Genomic DNA, 27,978 nt, shown 5'->3' on the forward strand with positions numbered 1-27,978 from the left:
CTTAAAGCAGAGATGCAGATTAATTTCTTTAGGCACAGAGTGGTGAACTTGTGGAATTTGTTACCACAGGCGGCCGTGAAGGCCAGGACATTGGGTGCATTTAAGGCAGAGATTCTTGATTGGCCACAGCATCAAAGGTTACTAGAAGAAAGCCAGGGTGTGGGGCTGAGGAAGGGGAAAAAAAAAGGATCAGCCATGATGGAATGGCAGAGCAAACTCAATGGGCCAAATGGCCTAATTCTGCTCCTATGTCTTCTGGTCTTATGTTGGTGATAATAAACCTGTTTCTGATGAATCCTTAAATATTTAGCAATGACCTGGTGAAACCAATGAATCACAGGTGGCCCTAGTAGAAGACAACAATAACTTAAGCTAGAGTGTGTGGACTCTAGTGTTAACTAGTGTCTACAAATGTATTAATCACTGGAGGCTGCAATCTCATCCAGCATATTCAGTATTGTGTATAAGTCATAGGCACATACTTTATATATAGATAGGGTGTCTGTAGCATGAGGGAGGAAAAGATGGCGGCGCAACGCGGCTCACAGCAGCTACTCCGGTGGTGATGTCTGTTATTTGTCAAGTAGGGTGTCGTGCACAATCCTGATTTGACGGAGATGGATGTGAGAGCACAGAGGAACATCTGGTGAAACTTTTGAAATGCCTGCTTCGCTGCTGCTGCTACTGTGTGATCCAGAATCTCCAGAGGGGAAGGCCCCGAGTCCTCAGCTTTGCTTGTTGCTCGGTGGCTGGGGCGGGGTCGAAGTGCTCGGCAGAGGATGGTGCTCAGAGAGGCTGTGTTGGAGGGGCTGGTCGGAGGCTCGAAGTTTTCAGACGGACTCAGAGCCTGCTGCGGTCGAGTGCTTCCAATGGTGCTGCATCGACAAGTTTGCGGCGCTTGGAGGTTCATGGCAGGGAGAGTTTCTCCCTTCTGCCACCTGCGTGAAATGATGAAGCTATTGAGATTTTGAGACTTTTTTTTATCTCGCCCACGGTCTGCTCTTTATCAAATTATGGTATTGCTTTGCACTGTTGTAACTATATGTTATAATTATGTGGTTTTGTAAGTATTAGCCTTGGTTTGTCCTGTGTTTTTCTTGTGATATCATTCTGGAGGAACGTTGTATCATTTTTAATGCATGCATTTTGAAATGACAATAAACGAGGACTGAGTGTCCTCATAATCTAATTTGTCAATGTGGAGGGGAGAGCGAGCTTGTAAATCTGGCAGGAGCAAAAGCTGTTGGGAATGGTGAGGGTGAAGTGCCACGGGAGGGGTATGGGGCAAGTGGCAGAGAAGGCATACTTGGGACAGGTGCTGTCAGCAGAATCGGTGGATTCAGGTCCAATTTCAACAGTTAAGTTTGGTTGGTATAGCGGGCTATGGTCCAAATGCAGGTGGAAGGGACTAGGCCGGATAACAGTTCAGCCTGGACTAGATGGGCTGAAGGGCCTGTTTCTGTGCTGTATGACTCTTGTTAGCAAAGCTCATATTCCTACCTCTTGCCAGCCATTTGCAGACCTCTGATAGTCAGCAAACACAAAGTCAAGTACACAGATACGGTACCATTGAAAGAAAAACATCAGACTGAACACAACATTTGTGCCACAACATCCTCCACCTCGGAGGTTACTTTAATCATGCTTCAAAGTGCACAGCTTATTTATTTTTATGAAAAGGACAGTAGTTCTTTAGTGTGAATCATCTGTATATAATCTTCATCACACCAGAGTTTGTCTGGGCCTTGGTACTTCAGGTTTGCTCAGCACCAGAATTCTGCTGCCAATACAAAAAGGGACAAAGCAGAATGTTATTGATGGTTGGCCTCACTCGCTTAATCAACGGTCCAATGTTCACACGAGTACCAGATCGTAAATAGCATGTGATCATTCAAAACTGAAATATTGCATAGTGCAGCACTATTTCATTCAATCTAGTTCAAACTAAATAATCAAAGTGCATACATGTCAAATATACTACCTTGAGATTTGCTTTCTTCCAAACATACGCAAAAGAACAAAGAAATACAATGGAATCAATGAGAAACTACACAAACAGACTGAAACAACCAATGTGTAAAAGACAAACTGTAGAAATGTACATACATAAATAAATAAATAACTGAGAACACGAGCTGTTGAGTCCTTGAAAGTGAGTCCGTGGTTGTGGAACCAGTTCAGGGTGGAATTGTCAAACTCCTGTGGGCACAGGTTGAAAGTCGGAGGGGGAAAGTTTAAAGAATTGGGGAAAGCATTTTCCTCCACCCCCCAACCCCATCCACCTAATGGTGCCTGGAATATCCTATCAAGGTAGGTGGTAGAAGCAGATATGATAGCGATACTTGACGTGGGTTCAGAGAGACACATGAACAGCCAGGGAGTAGAGTGATATGAACCATGTGTAAGAGTTAGATTGGCATTACGGTCAGTATAGATGTGGTGAGCTAAAAGGCCATGATTACAACAGAAAATTTTCACTCTCCAGGATGAGTACATCTCCAACAATAATCAAGAAGCCATACACCATGAGACACCCTGAACCATGTCAGCAGAGTGTACCAATACTAAATGGACCATAGTTCCTCTCCAAGGCTACTCTGATAGTAACTCCCAAAACCTTGTTGTCTACCTCCAAGGACAACCGCCTTCGAGTTTCCCCTTTTAGGTCTCACACCCTTCTCAAGTTCCTTCATCATTGTCTGCTGTGGATCTTGGAAATTCTCACCCAAACGCACTATGGGAGCACTTTCACCTTGAAATGCCACAGTCCTGGTGATGTTCACCTACACCCTTCAAGATCAACTACGATAGGCAATAGATACAGGCATTGTTGGCAATACCCACATGATCTGCCCCCCCCAAAAAAAAAGTAGAAGATAAAACTTTTGACAAGATTGCTCTTACTTGAACTCAGGATAATGAGATATTTTATATGACATCCCAACACTCAAGCCTAGCCTTTCATCTATAAACTATGGCTTAACAAGGAATTTCATACAGTTTAAACCCTGCAGCCAGCTTCCTTTGGGAGGTTGGACTCCACTTCGTGACAGGAAGGGGGGAAATATTTATTTATTTTTATATTGAGATACTGCACAGAATAGGCTCTTCTGGCCCTTTGAACCACGCCACCCAGCAATCACCCGATTTAATCCTAGCCTAACCATGGTACAATTTACAATGACCAGTTAACCTACCAACCAATACACCTTTGGACTGTGGGAGGAAACCCACGCGGTCACAAGGCGAGTGTATTACGGGAGAGTTCATTACAGGCGGCAGCCAGAATTGAACCCAGGTGATTGGCACTGTAAAGCGTTGTGCTAACCACTACACTACCATGCCGCCCCATATACTTACACCAACAAATATCCCCTATTGTTCCATTTGTATTGAAGGTTTCAACCAGTTTCTAATTTGTACCAGTTTATTTTCACCTCCTGGATATAACCTCCTAGTCTTTAAAGAAACCACTTGCCATTGAATATCCTTCTGGTCGGATAAACAGTAAATACAAAAATCTTAAGAATTTAATGAGATATTTTGGTGGTGCCCTTGGAAGCAGGTAAAGGTTTATGCCAACCGGTGATGTGGAGGTTAATCACAAGCATGGATACAGGTTGTGCCAAATTACCATTCCATGTTATAATTATTGTGTGAAGAAATAAAGTACTTACACTTATGTATTGGAATCTTCCAGCTTTGCTAATTATAAAATCAGTGCTCACTTTATTAAGTACACCTGCTCACTAATGCAAATATCTAATCAGACAATCATGCAGCAGCAACTCATCGCATAAAAGCATGCAGACATGGTCAAGAGGTTCAGTTCAAACATCAGAATGGGAAAGAAGTGTGATCCAAGCGACTTTGACCACTGAATGATTATTGGTGCCAGATGCAGTGGCTTGAGTATCTCAGAAACTGCTAATCTCCTGGGATTTGAACACTCAACAGTCTCCAGATTTCAAAGAGAATGTTGCAAAAACAAAAAAAAAAGTCATCCAGTGAGTGGCAATTCTATGGGCAAAAATGCCTTGTTAATGAGAATAGGAGAATGGCCAGACTGGTTCAAGCTGACAGGAAAGTGACAATAACACAAATAACAGTGGTGTTCAGAAGAGCATCTCTGAATGCACAACACGTCAAACCTTGAAGTGGATGGGCTGCAGCAGCAGAAGACCACACTGGGTTCCACTCCTGTTCCTGATAAAGTGGCTAGTGAGTATATATCTGCAATAATACATTCGCATACACACACACACACACACTGAATGGTGGTTTCTGATTGGAGGATTAGTCTGAATTTTTACCGTTATACCAATGCACTAATTTCATGACTTTCATAACTAATTACAGCACACAACTGATCAAGGGCAACATTTCCTTTCATATACCCCACAGGCATGAAGATTCCAGTTGGTGAATTCCATTTGAATTATAGTTCCTTGTTTCAGAAGTAAACACGAGGTTTAGACTATATAAAAACATCCTGGCTTGCTTGAATGGCGTTGAATGCAGAATGAATACTCACAAGATGAACCTCCATTCTTCATAAAAACACTCTCAATGAATGCAAAGAGACACACTCAATTTTACATTATACTATGACAAGTCCTGTAGTGAGACATCTGAAGAAGTTGGCATCCATCATTAAGGTCCCTCCCCATCAGGGATATGTCTTCTCTTTACCACCATCAGGGAGGAGGTACAGGAGCCTGAAGATGCACACTCAACATTTTAGGAACATCCTTTTCCTCTCCACTATTAGATTTTTGAACGGTCTATGAAACCATGAACATACAAAGGGAGCCACATTCACATTAATGCAAGTCCTATAGTGAGACTGGAACCCTTGATTTGCCATTACAGAGATGTAATACTGGGCAAGGTCAAAATAACCTGAACGAAGAAGCATTGGACTGAACCCAAAACGTTCTGCTTGTCCTGAATTTTGGTGTTCTGGTTTTAGCCATAGTTGAATTGACAGAAATTCTGCCTCAAAATTTGCGTTTGGATTCAGTTCACAATACGGAGCACAGAAAATCAAGGCGAGCAACACCAGTGTAGTACAGAGGATGCACTTTTGAAGAGTTGCTCATCAGATGGTCAGTAACCAAGACTCCATCTCAGGAACTGTTTTGAAAGGGCTTAGGAGGCTTCCTTTTGTTCTCGGTAATATTTACAAACTTGCACTGACTTGATGAACCAAATGACCACTAGACAGTTCCACATTTCTATGAATACACACAAGTAGCTTGTTGGGAACTAGGACCAAGCAAGGAAAGAGCAAAATATGTAGTCAAGCAGAGTATAAATAATGGTTCTTATCAGATTTCGAGCTGAACAAGAGCTGGACATTAATACGTACCAGTATGTTGTTAGCGTCATCTTCAGCTTTGTGCAGTTGAACTAGAAGGACAGAACCAAACGTGGGATAAGGTTTGAGTCATCTGATAAGCCAATACTCCAAAACTTAATTTCCCTCCTCCCCGCCCCCCAAAAAACAGAGGCTTTGAGACAATTTCACCAAAAATACCATAGGATGCTTACAATCAGGCTAGCAAATCACCAGAGTAATTAACTCTTCTTCCATTGCACTGCCCAGCTCTGTCCTGCTGCCTTCAAAAATATACACTTACACAGCATTTTGCATAACCTGCAGAACAGACACATGGGGTTAAATGGCCTTCTCTTTGTTCTCCGGGGCATCTCGCAACACTCTACTGTCAATTAAGTACTTGAGAGGTTCAGTGACTGTGGTAAGTAATGCATAGCATTCTCCGACAAATGGCAACGTGACTAAATTATTTTTAGATAACAATGATTTAGACATAAATATTGCTCCGAACTTCAGGAAGAACTTCCCTTATAGTTCTTGGTGCTGTTAAATTCATAGTAAATTTATTATCAAAATACATTTATGTTACCTTGAGATTTCTTGCAGGCATTTAAAAGTAATACACTAGAATTTACAAAAAAAAACTATCTGTAAGAAAAGACTGACAATCAATGTGCAAAAGAAGATGAACTGTGCAAATAAAAAATAATACTGAGAATATAAGTTGTAGAGTCCTTGAAAGCAAGTCTGTAGATCGTAGAATCAGTACAGAATAGTGGTGATTGAAGACATCTATGCTAGTTCAGGAGCCTGATGGTTGTAGGATAATAACTGTTCTTAAACTTGGTGATTGGACTTCTGTACCTCCTGCCTGATAGTGGTACAGGTTTCCACCACCATCCTAAGGTAGAGCGTTCCTATGAAACAGTTCGTAAGCCGAAATGTCATAAAGCGAAGAAGCAATTACCATTTATTTATATGGGAAAATTTTGTGAACGTTCGCAGACCCAAAAATAACCTACCAAATCATGCCAAATAACACATAAAACATAAAATAACAGTAACATATAGTAAAAGCAGGAATGATATGATAAATACACAGTCTATATAAAGTAGAAATACTTTTCCACAATCATTACTGAACTGTTCTCCAGAGCGAAAATCTCACGCAAGCGCCGTCGGCAGAAAATCTCACGCAAGCGCTGTTGGCAAAAACACGAGCAAGCGCTCTCCAGTAACCTTTAATCTATGAAGCTGCCAAATCATACCAAATAACACATAAAATTACACAGCTGAAAAGTAGAAATAATGTATGTACAGTGTAGTATCACGTACGGGAATCGGGACAGCGCCGAGCACACTGATGATGGTGTGTTAGACTGAGTCGTCGGAGTTTGGGTGGTGCAGTGGCCCCCCACCCTCCAGGCCGCTGAGCAATACATTGCTGCGAAGAACGCAGGGGTCTAGCGGTAGCCGTAAGGTACACAGCACATCTTTAAGAAAAAAGCCGAAACAAACATGCTAACTCATTAGGTGCCGCCCGTAATTGTCGGCCCAGATCAGTGCCAATTTCCGATTGCGTCGTCTCTGATCTGGGCCCACAATTACGTGTCGGTGGCACTTAATTAATTAGCATGTTTATTTCGGCTTTTTTCTTAAAGATGTGCTGTGTACCTCCCGGCTACCTTTGCATTCTCCGCGAATCGGCATCTGTCCGTGGCCTGGGGGTTGGGGTGGTGGGACACTGGGGTGTCATCTCGTCGCCTATTTCCATTAGAGTAGGCAGCTCATCTTCTCCTATGACTTCAATGTTGAAGGTCGAGGTTCGTCGTCTGCTGTGGCTGATGTGGAAGGCTTGCTTGACTGCTGAGCCTCGCGCCTTTTTCTATCACACAGTTCTTTAATAAGGACTCAAACCATCCTGCAAATATCCCCTAAACTGACGTACCCTTTCAAAATTAAAGTCGTACTTTATCATTACTCATTTGGTTTCAATTGTTATCCTTTTTTCTTCCAATTGCATCAGCTCTTCATCTGTCAGTTCTTGGTGATGGGATGCCAAAACCTCTTCAACATCATCTTCGTCAACTTCCACAAGCCAAACTCACGTTGTCCTTACTTCGTTCACCATGAGCAAAACGCTCAATTATGTCTAGTTTTACCGTAAGTGTAACACTCTTACAAGCTCTTTCAGGCTTTTCCGATACCATAGAACTCATCTTGCAAACGGCTGCTCACAGGCACGTGTTTAAGCAATGCCGGCGAGAATCTGGGGGAGTGCAACTGCTTGGGGCACGCTGCCTTTTATCGCGTGCTGAATTTTTTTTTTGTAACAGTGAAAACACCTTCTGAAAGCGAAAATAGGGTACTAATGTAGGGCTTTCGTAACAGTGAGGTTTCGTAAAGCGAACGTTCGAAAAGCAGGGGACACCTGTACTGAGAAGACGACACCATCTGGATGGTGGGAGTCTTTGATGATGGTTGCTGCTTTCTTCTGGCAGGGCACGGTATAAATGTACTTAATGATGGGGATGGTTTTGCCTGTGATGGACTGGACTGTATCCACTACTTTCTGTAGCATTTTCTATGTTTTAGCTTATTTATATCCATCTTATAACCAAAGTCTAGTTTTAGTCAGTGAAACCAATACAGTAGACACAAGCAGAAACAACTTGTGAATATTTAGTGCTCAATATCAACCTGTAGCCTCAAATCCCATTTCTAATCCGTACAAAACCAATTTCATTACAAGAATTCTTCTGTGGACACTTTTCACCAGTGGAATAATGATGAATTTGGAAAAATATTCCAAAACACCATGGACAAATTTATACGCACCTCTATTTTCCTTCAGTTTCTTGGACTTGGGATCTGGCCGCCTTCTGCGTTCAGTGGTTTGGAAGCCGAGAGCCCTGCTGACCAGCCTTTTGGCAATGGCAGTATTGACCTGTGCCCTCTCTTTCACTGGCTGCAAGAATTCTATAAACATTGAATCGAAGTAGTGTTTTTTAAATGACTGTATACCAGAAAGGACCAAGTACAAAGAAGCAAAATGAAACTTGTGTTAACCCATCATATTCTCAAGGCATGACAAAATATGTCAGCTGTGGATGAGCTGGTGCCCCTTTCACCTGTCAGACCCTAGACACTTGAACAAAAGTTCTCAGCTAGCACTGCAGCATAGAACAGGACCAATACCATTAAGCAAGGAGTCTGTGGACCCCAGGTTAGGAACCCCTGGCACAAAAAGAGTTCTGTACTGTCCGAGATGCCATTTTTCAATCACTTCAGTGGGCTTTCATTCATTAAAGATCTCATGACGCAATTGACATAATTTTGAAAAAGAGCCAGGGATTTAAATATGAGCTTTTTTAAAAATGCTCCATTATTCTCAATGGCAAATTTTAAGATGTTCAATTCTATTTGCAGCTGTTTACCAAAGTAGATAGCAAAAGAACAAGAAAATATGGTTTCAGTGTTGTAGATGTAATAACAACAAAGCGCAAAATTCTTTGTAAATTCTCATCTGGAGTCAGCATCAACAGTGCAGAACCCATCCTCAGGAGTGCAGTAAATTACAAAAACTTTACCTCAAAACAGGTAGGAATTCAGCTCATCACTTCTCTGCCAAACACAAAAGAATCCTCTAGGCTAATCCCCCAAGGCACTTGGTCAATAGCCATGCAGGTCAAGGCTCTTCAGAAATACAGATCCAAATGCTGTATACAGCAGAGGTTCCAAACCTTTATCATACCATCGATGCTTACCATTAACTGACGGGTCCGAGGACCCCAGCTGAGAACCTCTGGGTTAGAGGGTTTCTATCTCGAGCAGCATATCCCCTCTGGGCAAAGTCCTCTCATCTCCCCTCTAATCCTACCAATTATTTTAATAGCATTTGACACCTTTACTAAGGAAATATTGAAGCACATCATAATTTTATATATTTATAAATATTATACAAACAAATATTTAGTATATTATAAAATATAAAATCAAGACCTAGAACCATAGAACCATAGAAACTACAGCACAGAAACAGGCCCTTTGGCCCTTCTTGGCTGTGCCGAACCATTTTCTGCCTAGTCCCACTGACCTGCACACGGACCATATCCCTCCATACACCTCCCATCCATGTATCTGTCCAATTTATTCTTAAATGTTAAAAAATAACCCGCATTTACCACCTCGTCTGGCAGCTCATTCCATACTCCCACCACTCTCTGTGTGAAGAAGCCCCCCGCCTAATGTTCCCTTTAAACTTCTTCCCCCTCGCCCTTAACCTATGTCCTCTGGTTTTTTTCTCCCCTTGCCTCAGTGGAAAAAGCCTGCTTGCATTCACTCTATCTATACCCATCATAATTTTATATACCTCTATCAAATTTCCCCTCATTCTTCTACGCTCCAGGGAATAAAGTCCTAACCTATTCAACCTTTCTCTGTAACTGAGTTTCTCAAGTCCCGGCAACATCCTTGTAAACCTTCTCTGCACTCTTTCAACCTTATTTATATCCTTCCTGTAATTTGGTGACCAAAACTGAACACAATACTCCAGATTCGGCCTCACCAATGCCTTATACAACCTCATCATAACATTCCATAACCTGATGACAGGTTTTGGCTTTTGTTGTCCAAAAATGCATTTTGGTAAAAGGAATAATAGTGCAAACTCATCTAAATGGAGAGATAGTTCAAACATCAGATGTGCAGAGGGACTTTGGAGTCCTCATGCAAGATTCCTAGAAAGTTAATTTACAGGCTGAGTCTGTGAAAAAGGCAGCAAATGCAATGTTGGCACTTATTTCAAGAAGAATAGAATATAAAAGCAAGCAGAATGCTGAGGCTTTATAAGACACTAGTCAGGCTGCACTTGGGAGTATTGTCAACAGTTTTGGGCCCCATATCTCAGAAAGGATGTGTTGTCACTGGAGAGAGTCCAGAGGAGGTTCATGAGGATGATTCCAGGAATGAAGGGGTTAACACAGCAGTGTTTGGCAGCTTTGGACCTAAGCTCGCTGGAATGTAGAAGAATGTAGGGATGGATCACATTGAAACCTACCAAATGCTGAAAGGGCTAGATGGGGTGGCTTTGGAGAGGCTGCTTCCTATGCCAGGTGTATCCAGAACTAGAGGGCACAGCCTCAAAATTGAGGGGGGATCCTTTAGAACAGAGGTAAGGAGGTAAACACAAGCCAGAGTAGTAAATCTGTGGTATGGTCTGCCACAGACTGCGGTAGAAGCCAAGTCAGTGCGTGTATTTAAGGCGGAAGTCGATCAATTCCTGATCGGTCAGGGCATCAAAGGATATGACGAGAAGGCAGGTGTATGAGGTTGAGTGGGATCTGGGATCAGCCATGATGGAATGGCGGGGCAGACTCAATGGACTGAATGGCCTAATTCTGCTCCAACGTCTTATGGTCTAAGCAACCCATTGTTCGTTGAGGTAGTGTTGTTCAGCCGCTTGTGAGATAGTATCTAGGCCTGATATCTCACTTGGAAGATTGTTTCAAAAAGGAAATGCACTGTATACTTAACGGAATAGGACTGCTTTGGAGAAGGCCCCTCAAACCATCGAATCGATGAATGACCTCTTTCCCTGCTGTAATAATTGTATGCCTCCAAGATGTAGATAGAAACCAGTTCCTTTACCTGAACATCTGGAAACCTTTAATTTTGATTGTTTTGTTGCTTGGGACAAAGGCAGCATTTTGAACTGCTCGTGGCTGATGGACAGGGCTTCAGAGGCTGTGAGAAAAGAAAAGAATCACCTGTAGAACTATACATCCAAAAATACTGCTTGTTATATTCAGCGTCAGAGTGATTTGTGAAATACGTATTTGTGAATGGCACTGCCATTCGCTCTTTCCCACATCATCCGTTCTCTGGAGCAAGCTTGACATTTAGCATGGACTCTGATCACGTATCAGTGATAGAACTCCTTATGAAGATGGTAAAGGAGCTAGAAGCAGCAAGCATGTGAACAGCTACCAGTATGCACAGACTAACATGCATAAGTTAAGTGCCTTTAATTTGATATAACATCCAAGTTTTTCACCAGATTCTTGCCAAACAATATTTGGTAACAATTCCCGTATGAAACCAGGACATGTATAAAAGAGATACATTTTAAGAGGGGTCTTAAAAATGGGGGCAGAAAGCTGAAAATAGGACTAGTAGAAAGCATGACCATCAGTGGTAAATGATAGATGTAAACACTGGGCCAGTTGGACTGAAAGCGCAGGGTGTCGGGACTGGAGGCAAGGGTCAAGCTGGTTCTGCTCCATGACGTTTTGCTCCACTTTCCTCGGAATTGAGACTGCTCCGGCTGCTACGCGCTTCCTGTCTGCGAGATTCGTGGTGATATGTCCTGCTATATGATGAACTGAGACCAAGGCTACCGGCCTGTTCTGGCTGCTCTGGGATTCGGATCTATGGACTCAAGTTGGTTCGGAATGCTGTTGCTTGCTTTTATTGTTTGCAGGATTTGTGGGTTTTTTCCCCTCTTTCTCTGCGCATTGGATACTGGTCTTTTTTTAAAAATTGGGTTCTTTTGGGTTTCTTGCTTTTTGCCTACCTGTAAGCAGACAAATCTAATGGTGGTATAATTTATACATACTTTGATAATAAATGTACTTCGAACTTACAGGTAAATCTGCACCAGCTAAGCTAGAACAGGGTTCAACCTTCACATAACAGATCAACATGGGAAGCCAATAGCAGAATTTACAGTATTCTCAGAGGACTTTACAGACAGGTGGTTAAGTCAACTGGCATTACAATGAAAGTTATTGGGTAGTGTTGGTAGAACCTGATTTAGAGCTTGAAAGCAAGCTCTTAAAAGTGCAGAGTTTGACTGTCTTTAAACACCAGTCCACACGCAGCTAACTGGCAAAATAAGTCTCAAAACAACTTTCTGTAGTGAAATTAGATAACTAGGTTACAGGTGAGGAGACCAGAAAGGCACCTACCTGAATCTGGACTTGAAAATATTCCCAAGGCATGCGAACTGTCCACCCATTTTACTCTGAAGCCTTTATCACTGTCAAATGTCAAAACAGAAGTATCAGAAAAGATTTGCATTTCTGCAGGACAACAGCTCACACTGAAAGTAGGTTGGTTGATCTCAGACACTGGAATCGGCATCATTTGATGCAAAGCAGCGAGATCAACAACCAGCTCATTCTATTGGTTGCCATAAGGGCGGGGAAGGAGGGGGGGATATTAGTTTTTACCTGGAGAGAGCTCCCCATTCTCTGTGAAACAGTGCCATTGGTATGTTGACATCCATAGAAACAGACAGATGTCTATTCCAAAGGATGTGTAACATCCCTGAATCAAACAAACTGTACAGCATTGTTATCAATCTTTGGAAACTGTTTGTCAGCTTATAAAACCCCGATGCTCACAGTGATCAAAGGATACGTCACCTTAAACTATCAAGCAATGCCAACAGCTTACTTTAAAATGTATTTTTACAGCTGAGTCTATGTATTTCTCCATTTCATTGGATTTGTATCTCTGGTACATAAACAAATGCCCTAGGTTTGCACAAAGCTCTGTTACCATTACTAGCAGTGAAGTTACACCTATTTTCCATAGAAGTGTCCACGAGGGCGGTATGGCAGCATAGTAGTTATCATGATGTTTTATAGTACCAATGACGCGGGTTCAATTCCTGCCGCTGCCTATAAGGAGTTTGTACGTTCTCCTTATGACTGTGTAGGTTTCTTCTGGGTGCTCCGGTTTCCTCCTACAGTCCAAAGACATACCCGTTGGTAGGATTATTGGGCATTGTAACTTCTCCTGTGATTAAGCTAGGGTTAAATTGGGGTATCGCTGGGCAGTGCGGCTGGAAGGGCCTATTCTGTGCTGTATCTCAATAAATGGAAAATTAACCCATTTTGGTTATTTTGACTGGGACCAACATCCTTTAGTTACATTTAGTCAGTGGTGGAATTTTGTAGCAGGGAATGGGACATGGTTGATGTTAGGGCATTTCTGGGGTTAGGACATATAGTGAATATTGACTTCAGTGACCAACCTTCAGTTCCGAAAATGCATCGAAGGTTAAATCTAAAATGCAACTCTGACTAATTGGTTCCTAAGAACTGTGAACCAAGCTATTTGGAAGACACCACAGTAAACTGAAAGACCAGAAAACACTGATTTAAATTCATCATTTGTGTGTACTTGTATGTCTGCTGATGGGTGTGACGGCGGGAGGTGTGAAAGGGGTGTGTAGTTCAAAGAAAGCATTGTAAATTTGGATTTGTCCTGAATTTTCTTTGATCTTTAACACATAAGATGTTCTGTAGTGCTAAAAAGACCTCCTTCCTCCAAAAGGGTCTCCATTTGATGCCTGCTGTATCTAATTTTGCCAAATTAGAGTTTGCTTCATATCCACCAGTACTTCTCTCTGGTGACTTTATTCACACAACTGTTGACATCAATTAAGGCATCTTTTCAACTCAATGTTCAGACATTTATCCAATTTCTCAATTATCTTGCATTCTCATTGCTGCATCCTCCTGGTTGGCTTCAGTAAAGCACTATTCCAAAGGACAGGCACAAAGGGAGAGAATCAGTACTTACCGAAAGTTTGCGAAAGCCTCCTGAATGTCTTCCGTTTTCACATGTGGAGGAAAGTCATAGATTTCAATGATGTGCCCAAAGTCGACATCGTATGTCTGTGATTCCCCTGAGAGGTAAGTGGAATAGTCAGACTGAGGCTGTTCAATGCTGATGCTGCTTTCCCCCAGGCAGGATGAAAGCTGAAACAATCAAAAGTTTGACTTAAGAACACAGAAATGTTAATCACCTCTCACTAGAAGAACTTACATTTAAAGAGCATTAGGAACCATCTTTTCTAGATATTTTCCACTATTCAAACACAGCACTGCTGATCTGTACGTCATCTTTATCTGCACTCATTTCCAGTTCTGGCTTTGTTCTACCTCCTGGCTTTCGACCTCATCAGTAGTTATATGTGAGGGAACACAACATATTGCTTCATAATTTTGTTTTTTTTTGAGAAAGTGTCATTCATTCATTCACAAGATGCAAGAGTTAATGTCTATCCCAAACGCTGTGTAATAAGTGGTTCCCAGCTGGCTCCGTGATGCTCTGCACACCATATAGTGAAGAGCTTTATACTGCCTTGGCACAGTTCAAGTTCAAACGCGTTTAGTTATCGTTTAACACAACATGAATAAAGCCAAACAAGACAGTGTTCCTCTGGGGCCAAGGTGCAAAACACATTACCAACAGCACATAGCACAAATAGTACATATGGCTGCGATTTCAGAAATACATAGGGTCTCAAAGAAAAAAAATAGCCCAAGTCACTGAGTGTCCAGCTTGTTCTTCCACTGACCAAGCATAGGAGGGTATCATTGAATGAGCACTGAATGGAGGGACCAGCCCCCAACCCAGAACAGATTCCAATGCACCCATTGAGGGCTCTCCCACACTTGCCTCAGTGTCTCTTTCCCTGGGCAACTGCCACAGCTCCCCTGCCGACAGTTTCAACAATGAGCTGAACTTCTAGTATTCTACATTACAAATGTCCAACAGGGTCTTGCGATCACAATAAAAACATCAAAGGCAATCACTCGCACTTTTTTTTGAACCACGCACTGTTCAACTATACAGAACAAGCTAGAATAAAGTTAAAAAGATATTTAAGAGTTATGGATTATGCCAATTGATTTCAACTCCATGTTTCCAAATGGATTATTGAAATACATTGGTGTTTTGGAAATAATTTCAGAATTCAGTTACCTCTTTAAGCAAATCTTCATTGGGACTTCGAGAATGTTCCCCAACATCCTCAGTCTTCACTCCAACTACAGCCTCTTCCTCTGCCTTGAAATCACCAGACTTTAGTAATTGAGTCACATTGTCAATGTTGCTACTTGTCTCCTGTTTCTCCAGTATGTCTTCCATGTGCTTGCTCTCTACAGAACAAGCATCTACAGTTGTCTCAGACTGGTCACAATTTAAGGCTGTATTGTCTTCACACTGAAGATTAGAGTCCACTCGTAAGCTGGGACCTATGGCTTCTGATGTCTTTACAGTATGCATTGATGTCTGAGGTTTATCTGAATCCTTGGCGTCCTCCAACAAACCTACAGCGTTCTCCAATCTTGGGAAATCATTCTCTGCTCTTTTCTCATGAAAGGATTGAGTTGCTTCAGCTTTGGAATCGGTACCTTGCTTTCCCTTTGGCTCATCATTATCATTCAACATTGGACCAATTGCCGTGTCTTCAGTGGGTGGATCTGTTCTATTGTCAGCTTCGTACTGCTGATTTGAAACTGTGCATTTCCTCCCTTCTTCTGTAGCAATCATTTTTCTATTGGCATCTTCAAAAGCCTGTCCAGACAGTTCGACCTTCTCCTCCTTGCCTCTTCTTGGGTCTCCTCCTTCCTTACTCCCGCTGCTGTCAGGCTTCCTGTATCTACCATCCCTTTTATAATTGAATCTGACATCTCTTCTTTTCTCCACTCTGTTTTGGCAATGAGCATGCCTGGCTTTGTCAGGCTTATTCCTGGATCTGCTGTTGCCAGCAGCAAAGTTGTGGTATCTTGAAGCTCCATCATGGAGAGGTCCAAGTATTACCGTTTCCTCATCATTGCTCTTCCATGGCATATTCACATGGCTCTCATTCCCATCCAGAGACTGTAATCTGGGAAGCACAGGGATTAGAAACACATTATAATATATCTGTGCCTTTAGCAAAACATGTACCCCCATGTGAATTGCCTCATTTTATTTATCTCACTAACATTAACAGTGCACACTTGTACCGCAGTTGCCAATAGTTCTTGTGAGAGACAGGAAATAGTTTGAGTGCCAACCAAACTTTATTGACTGCGCTTATAGATTGTGACTTGATCTAACTGTAGTTGCGTGAATGAAATCACCAGACAAAGTGTTACTGGTAGATACAAAGCAACTTCTTTATTTGACAAAACAGGGTACAGCAGGCATCTTACGGAGACACTTTCGGTGGAAAGGTCTGCTGGCCCAACATGGGGCTCAATATTTATTTGCTAAACACAAGGGACAATCCATATTTACAAAGTATAGGCAATGCCACAGACACCAGCAGGTCTGTGGACTGGGATTCACAGCTTCTAGGAATGCATTGTTCCAAGTTAAATCCACAATACATTGTCAAGGAACAGAAGACTGGTAGCCAAAGCCATTTGCTAAATGTAAATGACCTAAACCCAAAAATCACTCTAACACTAACCACCTAGGCAGAATGGTCAATCTCCCATGTCTCGAATCAATCTACATATTGAATCTTTTGTTGCAGCTGACAAATCAAATTAAATCAACTACAAGTTGGAACAGAGGTGGCAAAGGTAGGACTGATATGTGGAAATATTTCCCGTTTCCAAGGGTAGCGAGTCTTGGTAAACTCAGTCGCAAAATGCTGCAAACACTTGGTCAATTAAAGTCCAGAACAATACCAATAGATATTGGGCTTCTAAAAATATTGAAGAGTATGAAAACAGGTTGAAAAGTGGAGTTGAGAGGGAGGATAAGCCATGATCTTATTCAATAGTCAAGCAGACCCAAAGGACCACTTGATCTACTGGTATTTAAGGCTGACAGGGTGGCACAATTAATAGAGCTGCTGCCTCACACTCCAGTAATCCAGGTTCAATCCTGACCTTCGGTGCAATCTGTATGGAGTTTGCACATTCTCACCCTGATCACATGGGTTTCCCACAAGTGCTCTGGTTCGAGAACTAGTATATTATTGTCACATTACCAAGATACCGTGAAAAGCTCCGTTTGGACACCACCCAGGCAAGACCATGACAGGTGGTGGTAATGGTAAAGTTGGGCAACTTCAAAATCGGGTAAAAAGTGAATCCTTGTTCTTAAGGTGACGTTGCCAAGTGCCAGTGTATTAATGAAAAATCAGAAGGGACCCCTTTATAGGTCTAAACCCTTAGGAGATACCAAAGGGAAAAATACTGACGTGCAATGAAAAGCCATTGCTTCAAATTCTCTGGTTACAATTGGATGGATAACTTACTACCTGTTACACTGCTGGCATTTAGGGCAGCAGTGAGGGTTCTTTTCATTGGCAGTGTTCAGGGCTTTCTTCAGCATGTCAGGAGCTTCCTCTCCGTTTTCACTACTGTCAGTCACTCAAGTCCCAGGTGGAGACTCAGAAATACCGTCACGCTCAGATGTAGAAGGATTCTTCATTGCTGTTTCCCAAACTATTTTGTTTTACCAGTCAGGGTCGTTAGCCCTGAGCTGAAACCCCAAACCTGGGGGACCAGTGGACCACTCTTAGACTGGCCTCTTACCCTTGACATGTCTGGCATGGGTGACCCTACCAAGAGCCAAAGCATAAAGCCCTGACTCCAGTCAATATAGCTCTCTGGGTCATTGAAGCACACAAGCCTCCAAACCTAATAGGGCTGTGGTCCTTTTGGAGGAAATGGATGGATAAGCTTGAACTCATTACAGCAGTGCCTCACCTGGAAGAATAAGGTGGAAAAGATTTGCAAAAAAAAAAGGTCAAAAAACTGCAGAGAGATCAAGATCATGGAAGGATAGATTACCTCTGTCACCATCACATAGGATACAGCTTGTAATTTTGGTCAGAACTATCTCCACATTATGACAGGGTGAAAACCAGTTTGAAGGAAACCTGGGCAAGATTTTTGTAATTTGGGAGGTAAACACAATGAAGGACTTGAGAATTGGAGAAGGAACAGCACTTTGCAAGAATGATGGGGTGAAGGATTGTTTCCCTTGTGTAGACAATTGTGCCACAGATTCAAAGGATAAAGTTTTCTATCTGCTAACTAGAGAAAACCTTTAGCGTTTACCCGATTCTGACTTTGACCAGGAGCAGTGGCTGAAAGGGTGATGGAAGCAGATTTAACAGGAACTTTCAACTGGGGAACTGGACAAATAGTAGGAAAGGAAAAATTTACATGGCTTAACCACAACTCCACCAAAACCCAGAAGCAGCAAAGTAACATTCACATGGCTTAACCCTAACTCCACCAAGACACACAATTAGCAGGGTAACTGAGGCATAGGATTCCATTCATTATTCAGTACGTAAACTGAGCCTGGCCATTTAGATACCCCACATTAAAAATATACGCAGATGGACTCCACCCTTCTTTGGACTTTCAACCCAAATATTTCTGGGTTAGATACTATTCACCTGGTGAAATATCAGGCATCTGACTCCAACTCAACTGTCATCCAGAGATATTCATCTATATTCAGAAAACATTCTAGAAAGGCCAATACTTTCTGTAATTCATTTGACCCCCACAACTACCACCATTACTTGCGAGAAGCCTCTTTCAATCTTAGTTTCTTATGGCTCAGTTTCAATTTCTCCCATTTTCAACAACTTTTAATCTCTACTCCCTTCATCCCAGTCTCTACATCTTAAAACCCAAGTTCTTCCAGTTCTGATGAAAACTGACTGACCAAAAACATTAGAGTTGCTGGTGAACGCAGCAGGCCAGGCAGCAACCCTTCTTGAATATCCAGCATCTGCAGAATTCCTCATGTTTGCGACCAAAAACATTAACTCAGTTTCTTTCTCCACGGGTGCCTCTTGATCCAGAGAATATTCTCAACTTTTCCTGGTATTTGTTTCAGAAAGGATTATACAATTCCAAATTCTCTAACATTTCAGCCAAGTATTTGGCCTCAATTTAGCCAACATTCAAAGAATACACCATTGTTTGAGTTGCCAAACAGAATCTGTATTGCTCAGAGGAACAGAGATCAGCTGAACAAAGGTAACCTAAGATACTGCCTTCAAGTCTCTACGGCTTACCTCATTTCAGCCAGACACACAGCTGTTCTCCGCCCATCTCCCTCTCCAACAGAGAAGCTACTCAGCGAGTCAAAGTTCTCCACGATCCGATGGATCAAGTAACGCAGACGACTTGGCAGCGGTGGGAACAACAGCACTCTACAGACAGACGGCAAAGTTAACAACAAATAATAACTTTGATTTCTAAACTTTATAGCGCTTTACCCCAGCCACTAGGAATTAATTTTGTGATGCAAGGAAAGTGGCAGCCTCCCACAGACAATACAGTGATAATCATCAAGTGTTTTAAGTAACACACACAAAATGCTGGAGAAACTCAGCAGGTCAGGCAGCATCTATGGAAATCAATAAACAGCTGATGTTTTGGGCCAAGGCCCTTCTTCAGAACTGGAAAAGAAGGGAGATGACGACAGAATAAAAAGGTGGTTGGGAGGGGGAGGAGCTCTAGCTAATAGGTGAAGCCAGAGAGATGGAAAGATAAAAAGCTGGAGTGGAAGAAACCTGATAGGAGAGGAGAGTGGACCATTGGAGAACGGGAAGGAGGAAGGGATGAAGCGAGAGGTGATAGGCAGGTGAGAAGGTGGGAATAGATGGAGGGGAAGGGATTTTTTTCTTCCAGAAGGAAAAAAAATAATTGATATTCATGCCATTTATCAGAGGCTACTCAGAGGGAATATAAGTTGTTGCTCCTCCACCCTGAGTGTAGCCTCATCGTGGCACAAGAGGAGGCCACGGCCATGTCAGATCACGAATAGGAATCGGAATTAAAATGTTTGGCCATGGGGAAGTCCTGCTTTTGTTGGATGGAACAGAGCTACTTGACGATGCTGTCTCCCAATTTACAACAGGTCTCACCTGCGTAGAGGAGGCTGCATCGGCAGCACTGGACAACAGACAATCCCAGTAGATTCGCAGGTGAAGTGTTGTCTATCCTGGGAGTGTTGGTTGAGGGTTTAAACTTTGTCCTGAACAATGAAATTAACTTTGAAGTAGCACCATGGTATCTTTCACATCCATTTGTTGGGGCAGCCATGGGTTTGGATTATCATTTGAAGAACATGATACCTTGAAACTGTTGCCACTCCACAGTATCAGCCTAAATCAGTACTTATCTCGAATGAGGAATGTGAAAGCCTAATAATCTGATTGAGACAAAACTGCCATCAACTGAAACACAGCTGTAATCCAGATCATTTCTTGGAACTGAAATTGGATTATTATAAGAACATAAGAAATTTGAGCAGAATAAGGCCATTCAGCCCATTAAGTCTGCTCTGCCATCCCTCTTGGCTGATTTATTATCCCTCTCAACCACATTTTCCTGCCTTCGCCCTGAAACCTTTGACGCCCTGGATAATCAAGAAATTATCAACCTCTGCTCGGAGGTTGCACGTGAAAACTTTGCCTTGCATATTGTTCATACAGAACAATTTATTACACAGTCAATTGAAATAGAGCAAGGTAAAATATAACAATGCAGAATAAAGCGTAACAGCTACAGAGAAAATGTGCAGGTAGACAATAAGGTGTAAGATCATAATGAGGTACAGTACTGTGCAAGGGTCTTAAGTACTCACATATACAGTGGCAAGCAAAAGTTTGGGCACCGCTGGTCAAAATTTCTGTTACTGCAAATAGCTAAGCGAGTAAAAGATCTACTGATTTCCAAAAGGCATAAAGTTAAAGATGACACATTTCTTTAATATTTTAAGCAAGAAAACATTTTTATTTCCATCTTTTACAGCTTCAAAATAACAAAAAAGGAAAAAGGCCCGAAGCAAAAGTTTGGGCACCCTGCATGGCAATGCCTAGTAACACCCCCTTTGGCAAGTATCACAGCTTGTAAACACTTTTTGTAGCCAGCTAAGAGTCTTTCAATTCTTGTTTGTGGGATTTTTGCCTCTTCTTCCTTGCAAAAGGCTTCTAGTTCTGTGAGATTCTTGGGCCATCTTGCATGCACTGCTCTTTTGAGGTCTATCCACAGATTCTCGATGATGTTTAGGTCAGGGGACTATGAGGGCCATGGCAAAACCTTCAGCTTGTGCCTCTTGAGGTAGTCCATTGTGGATTTTGAGGTGTGTTTATGATCATTATCCTGTTGTAGAAGCCATCCTCTGTTCATCTTCATAAAAATTGCTGGTGAACGCAGCAGGCCAGGCAGCATCTACAGTCAACATTTCGAGCCTTTTGCAAGGTCGACTGTACCTCTTCCTGTAGATGCTGCCTGGCCTGCTGCATTCACCAGCAATTTTTATGTGTTGCTTGAAATTCCAGCATCTGCAGATTTCCTCGTGTTTGCACTGTTCATCTTCGGTATTTTTACAGACGGTGTGATGTTTGCATCCAGAATTTGCTGGTATTTAATTGAATTCATTCTTCCCTCCACCAGTAAATGTTCCCTGTGCCACTGGCTGCAACACAAGCCCGAAGCATGATCAATCCACCCCCGTGCTTAACAGTTGGAGAGGGGTTCTTTTCATGAAATTCTGCAACCTTATTTCTCCAAACATACCTTTGCTCACCGCGGCCAAAAAGTTCTATTTTAACTTTATCAGTCCACAGGACTTGTTTCCAAAATGCATCAGGCTTGTTTAGATGTTCCTTTGAACCTTTTGAATGAACTTTTTGGCCGCAATGAGCAAAGATATGTTTGGAGAAAAAAGGGAGCAGAATTTCTTGAAAAGAACCCCTCTCCAACTGTTAAGCACAGGGGTGGATCGATCATGCTTTGAGCTTGTGTTGCAGCCAGTGGCATGGGGAACATTTACTGGTAGAGGGAAGAATGAATTCAATTAAATACCAGCAAATTCTGGAAGTAAACATCACACCGTCTGTAAAAAAGCCGAAGATGAAAAGAGGATGGCTTCTACAACAGGATAATGTTGTACCTCAAGGGGTGCAAGCTGAAGGTTTTGCCATGGCCCTCACAGTCCCCTGACCTAAACATCATCGAGAATCTGTGGTGTCACATACCCCGTGACGGGTTAAAGAACCAGCAGAGATGGAAAACACTTTGGAGTCCGGTATTGCTATTTTATTTATTAGTAACTACGCAACACAGTAATATAAATGTAGATGAATCAAACAGGTTAGCAATGATTATATATAAGTAAGTATATCAGCAAGAGTGGAAGTATATGGAAACCAAGCTTCTTCAAGTCTAGGGGTAAATAGATAGTCTTACGATAATCAGTAAAGTTCAGTTCAGTTCATGGTATTGAGTTGAGTAATGATGAAGAGAGAGAGAGATCTGAGTCTTCAGGTAAGCTGACGCTATCGATCTTCCTGTTGTCCCCCGAAATCCTTTAGAAGTCACCAACCATGACCACAACAAAGGGGACCATTCTTCTGTGGTGGAGCTATCAACCCAGGTGAGGGTTGGACACACAAATAACTCCCCACCGGTCACACCCTGTTCATACTGCAAGAGCCACTGATCGATCCGCCTGATTGATCCTCCAAAACCCACTTTTTCTGTGGCACAACAAAGCTCATTCAGTGTCCAAAATCATGTGTCTCAGGTCTATCATCTGGCCTTCTATTTATCTCCCCGTGCTGAGTACCAACTGTCTCTCAAATAACTCCTCTCTTCTCTGTCTGTGTAAGAATGTACAAGCAGGCAATGTCCTTGGAGAAAGTATAAATAAACTGTGAGCAGTCTTCGTCTCCCTCTCTCTTTTAAACAAGGTGTTTGTGTTAAATAACTTTCTCTCTCTTTTCAAAAGCACAGTTCATAGGGGTAATCGAGCACAGTTTATAGGGGTAATTCAGGACCCCGTCACAGTGGATAGACCTTAAAGGAGCAGTGCATGCAAGATGGCCCAAGAATCTCACAGAACTAGAAGCCTTTTTCAAGGAAGAATGGGCAAAAATCCCACAAACAAGAATTTAAAGACTCTTAGCTGGCTACAAAAAGCATTTACAAGCTATGATACTTGCCAAAGGGGGTGTTACTAGGCATTGCCATGCAGGGTGCCCAAACTTTTGCTTTAGGCCCTTTTCCTTTTTTGTTATTTTGAAACTGTAAAAGATGGAAATAAAAAAGTTTTCTTGCTTAAAATGTTAAAGAAATGTGTCATCTTTAACTTTATGCCTTTTGGAAATCAGTTCATCTTTTACTCACTTAGCTATTCACAGTAACAAAAATTTTGACCAGGGGTGCCCAAACTTTTGCATGGCATTGTAGCTAGAGCGCCTAAGACTTTTGAACAGTACTATATTTGTCAACATGGACCGGACAGCGAGTTTGTAAATCTGGTGAGAGCAATGGATGTTGGGAATGGCGAGGGAGGTGCACCGGAGGAGGGGTGTGTGACTAGAAGCAGAGAAGCAATGCTAGGGGCAGGGAGTGTAGGGTACAGACACACCCAGGCAAGGTCATTTGATTCCAATGACTTGGTTCATTGATCATTACATCATGTGTCTCTGGTGTTTCGTGTGCCCTCTCATCTCCCTTCCCCTTTTTCTCAATGATGATCCCCTTCTCCGTGTTCCCTTCCCACTCTCAGTCCACAATAGAGACCCATATCAGAATCAGGTTTATCATCACTCACATGTCATGACATTTGTTTTGTTTTGTGGTAGTAGTACAGTGCAATACATAAAATTACTGCAGTACTGTGAAAAGGTCTTAGGCACCCTAGCTATATATATATGTGACTGTAAGACTTGTGCACAGTGCAAGGTCAAGAGTCCATTTTATCATACTAGGGCATTATTCAATAGTCTTATAGCGGATAGGAAGTTGTCCTAGAGTGGAGCAGAAGTTGTCCATGAGCCTGGTGGTACATGCTTTCAGGCTCTTCTATCTACTGCCTGATAGGAGAGACCAGAAGACAGAATGTCTGGTGTGGGTGGAGTCTTTGATTATGCTGGTAACTTTACTGAGGCAACAAGAAGTATAAACGGTATCCATTTACAATCCTTTCCTCCCCATACATCTGTCCAGCATCCCACACTCCAGATGCATCCATGCCATTCAGCATACCCACTCCATACAGTGTCAGACCATAGAAACTAGCTCTTTGCCTCAAAGTCTATGCAAACCACTCAGCACCCATTTACACTGATCTTTCCTTTTTAAAACTCTCCCCACATTCCCATTAACTCCTCCAGGTTCTACCACTCACTTACACACTGGGGAAAATCTACCAATCCACATGTCTTTGGGATTGGGAAGGAAACCAGGACACCTAGGGAAATCCCTCCCAGTCTTAGGGAGAACTTGTAAAATGCACATAGGCCATGAGGCCATGATCAACTGTGGGTCAGTGGACCTACAAGACAGCAGCTCTCCTAGCTGCACGTCAGTGTTATCCGATATAAAACAAGGCTCTGCTCCTCAATAGCCTTTGAATCCACACTGAACATCAAGTGCCTGGAATGTTAGAAGGAATGTGTGCAATGGGTTTATCCGAGTTCTTCTTTGAAGATTGCACCCCCAACAAGGTAGCTTCACTAAAATTGATCAAGGAGAAGGCCATCCTGCACCGTGACCCAACGATACAACTAACACTCCTGTCCAAAACGTGTCTTTTCAAGTTCACTCCTTTCCTGTTCAAACTGAGACAGAAGCTGACAGCCGGACCCAGTCTACTTACCTTTTGGGATTGTGAACGGTTTGTGAAAGGAGACATTCCAGCTCTTCGGAAATTTTATCCGCAAATTCTGCTTCCTGCGTCGAGAGGTAAACTCCATCCAGATGGAAAAGCGCCAGCGTGAGCCAAAATCGAACACTGCAGCCACAGAAAGCAAAGGGGGCGGACTGCACAGCAAATCCAAATCCTGCCCAAAGAGCAAAATCAGGAAAAAGGATTAAAATTGGTCAACATACCCGAGGCAATTCAGCCCTGTTGCTCCAAGAGACCAATTCAACTTAAATGTGTTTTGTGTAACATAGACTATGTAATTCTCCCTCTGCATCACATACCAGGACTGTCATGCATGCCATTACCAATATCCCATCATGTACTACAGGATCTCACACACACTAAGTTACTGACTTACTCAACTGATTAATTGTTAACATTGTTGGCCATACACAGAGATTACCAGTTATATTCACAGCAACTCTAAATGTATAGCAGTGGCCAAGCACATCTTATAATGACTAAGGAGGCCATTTGGCCCGTCAGATCTATGTCAGCCAGTAGGTCAGTATGCTCTCAGTTACATCGGTAAAAGTCTACTAGATAGCTTTTGGGATAGATTTACTCTCTTTAAACTCGGGACTTCACAGAACATCACTGGAACACAACTACCAGGTATGGAAACCACCTCAGGATGTCCATGGCAAGCTCGCAAAATCGTGATTGACTTATCCCACCCCAGTAATCACCTGTCAAATCTCCTACCATCCGGCAGGAGATACAGAAACATCTCTGCACGGACATCCAGACTGAAAAACACAGCTTTTTCACCCAGGGCTATTGTGCAACTGAACAATGCCTGCTCACCCACCCACAGTCCACAGGCACTATGGACAATCTCTAAATGCAATACAAGGGCATAATTCTTGATATTATATTATAGTTAACCACAGGCATGTGCAACACTTGAATGGGGCAGTCAATGTTTCTATTAATTTTAGAGTTGTTTGTTTTTGATTCAGTCGCAACTTAAACATCATTCTAAATCATTCAGTCGTTATTTTAAATTTAGTCATTGTGTTTTTAGTAATTGAATTGCCAGCATACTATATTGCACTGAATGGTGCAGCACTACAATCTCGTCCTCAGCAATGACAATAAAGCTCTAACTACTTGTACCCCTGTAATTCATTCTTCATAATAACGCCCACCAATTCCCCTTTGATTCTTTTCAACTGTAGTTTACAGTAGCCACATCACTATAATAAAAAAAAACCTGACGCTGCATTTCATTCAATAGCGATTGGTGCTCCAGGGACTTCTCGCTAGATGAGAGGAGCCCACCACAGAACACTAGACCCGATTGCCCAAATCAAGGGCTGTCAGCGAGACCGGCATGGGGAAGGGTACCCCTCTCCGGTTACACTAAAAAAACTCAAGGTCACACTGACTGATAACAAGATGCCAACCCCGAGATATAGACTTTTGTAGACGGTAGTAACCACATTTTAATGAGTACACTTACTGTCTTGTAAATATTGAAAATCTGTATCTTGTGTGTATGTGTTGCAAATAAACGTTTATAATTCTGTAAAAAACAAGACGCCAACTTTCAAGAGCAAAGACTTTCAACCAACAATTCTGTCTTTAGGGATCCATATGTTCTCAAAGGTCCGTCAAATGTTTCTCAGTGGCAGGCGGCCACCTTCCTCATATTTTCATAAACCCTGCAGGTTCAGCAGAAGCTCGATATTTTGAGCAACACACACAAGATGCTGCAGGATCTCAGCAAGTCAGGTACCATTGATAGAGGGAATAAACATTCGACGTTTCAGGCCGAGACCCTTCATCTGGACTACTCATTTTTATCTTCAAGGGGGTGGGTCAATGTTTAAATATAATTGCAATTTACAACTCACCGATGAAATTCGCTTATCGGCCAAACCGAATCGGATTTCTCGTTCTGACAAAGGGTATATGGTTCAGATGAGCCCAGTGTCAAATCGAGAACATACTACAGCTCGCCCGTTTGTCACAGGACGCATGCGCACAGGGTTGCGGCGGCGCGGTGGAACAACGGCAAGGCTACTGAAACTGACCCCCTCCGACACCGCCATCTATGGGTCTGACTGACCTATACCAGGCTCACGGAGCAGTTGTTTCTCACACAGCTGGGTCCACGATCCCGTCTCTGCTAATAATGCCAAAAAAAAAATCTGCAGGTGATGTTAATCTGATAGAAAAGCACAAATGCTGGAAAATCTCAGCAGCGTGGATAGCATCTGCAGATAAACTGTCATGATCAGGTTTAATTAGAGTAATCCCAGTTAATATTGGGAAAGTTAAAATCTCCACTACTAAACCCTATTGGATCGTTCGTTATGTGCCGTGTCCTATGACAGGAGCGATCATGATCTTCCCATGACCGTGATTGTTCTTGGCAAATATGTTCGGCAGAAATGTTTTGTCACTGCCTTCTTCCGGGCAGTGCCTTTGCAAGACGGGTGACCCCAGCCATTATCAACGCTCCTCAGAGATTGTCTGCCTGGTGTCAGTGGTCGCAAAACCAGGACTTGTGATATGCACCAGTTGCTCATACGATCATCCACCACCCGATCTCATGGCTTCTTGTGACCCTGGTGTCGGGGGCTCAGCAGGTGCTACACCTTGCCCAAGGCTGACCTACAGGCTAGTGGAGGGAAGGAGCAGTGTGCACCCCCTTTGGTAGAGACGTATCTCTACCTCACCGCAAATATATCTGTTCTATTTGCTTTCATATTAGTGTTAGTTGCAGAGAAGGGGCCAGGAGGGATGGATGAGACAAAGGAAATATCCGCGATAGGCTGAAACCAGTTCAAATGAGTCAAGAGGCAATTACAAGGCCATTTTTTTGCCTGTGTCACATGCTGCTGATAACTGGCTGTGGTACTGGCCCAGTACGTCAAGCTATACTAATAACGAGGCAAAAGCAGGCAATGTTACAGATGCAACACACACAAAGTGCTGGAGGAACTCAGCAGGCCAGGCAGCGTCTATGGAAAAAAGGTACTTTTAAAAGGCCTTGCAATTGCCTCTTGACTGACGAAGGGTCTCGGCCCGAAACGTCGACTGTACCTCTTCCTAGAGATGCTGCCTGGCCTGCTGCGTTCACCAGCAACTTTGATGTGTGTCCCTTTTGCCTATCAACTTTCCAGCTCTTAGCTCCATCC

General features: G+C 42.6%; 1 protein-coding gene across 2 annotated transcripts; it reads right to left on the reverse strand.

The window, feature by feature from the left end:
* Positions 1 to 1,607: 1,607 nt before the first annotated feature.
* On the reverse strand, positions 1,608 to 26,815 carry LOC134350275 (coiled-coil domain-containing protein R3HCC1L-like). 2 transcript variants are annotated; one of them, XM_063055308.1, is made up of 10 exons: positions 26,689 to 26,815; positions 24,782 to 24,965; positions 19,182 to 19,319; positions 15,122 to 16,028; positions 13,934 to 14,112; positions 12,310 to 12,380; positions 10,991 to 11,086; positions 8,180 to 8,320; positions 5,372 to 5,412; positions 1,608 to 1,777 (listed from the first exon to the last, which is right to left on the reverse strand). In XM_063055308.1, the coding sequence occupies exons 3-10, from the start codon at positions 19,184 to 19,186 to the stop codon at positions 1,754 to 1,756; spliced, it is 1,464 nt and encodes a 487-aa protein (XP_062911378.1). In that variant the 5' UTR covers positions 19,187 to 19,319; positions 24,782 to 24,965; positions 26,689 to 26,815; the 3' UTR covers positions 1,608 to 1,753. The 2 variants fall into 2 exon arrangements, with proteins under 2 accessions (XP_062911378.1, XP_062911377.1); XM_063055307.1 differs by having other exon boundaries at positions 1,608 to 1,780.
* Between the last annotated feature and the right edge of the window lie 1,163 nt (positions 26,816 to 27,978).

Source organism: Mobula hypostoma, chromosome 8, assembly GCF_963921235.1.
Source record: "Mobula hypostoma chromosome 8, sMobHyp1.1, whole genome shotgun sequence".
Classification (NCBI taxonomy): Eukaryota; Metazoa; Chordata; class Chondrichthyes; order Myliobatiformes; family Myliobatidae; genus Mobula; species Mobula hypostoma.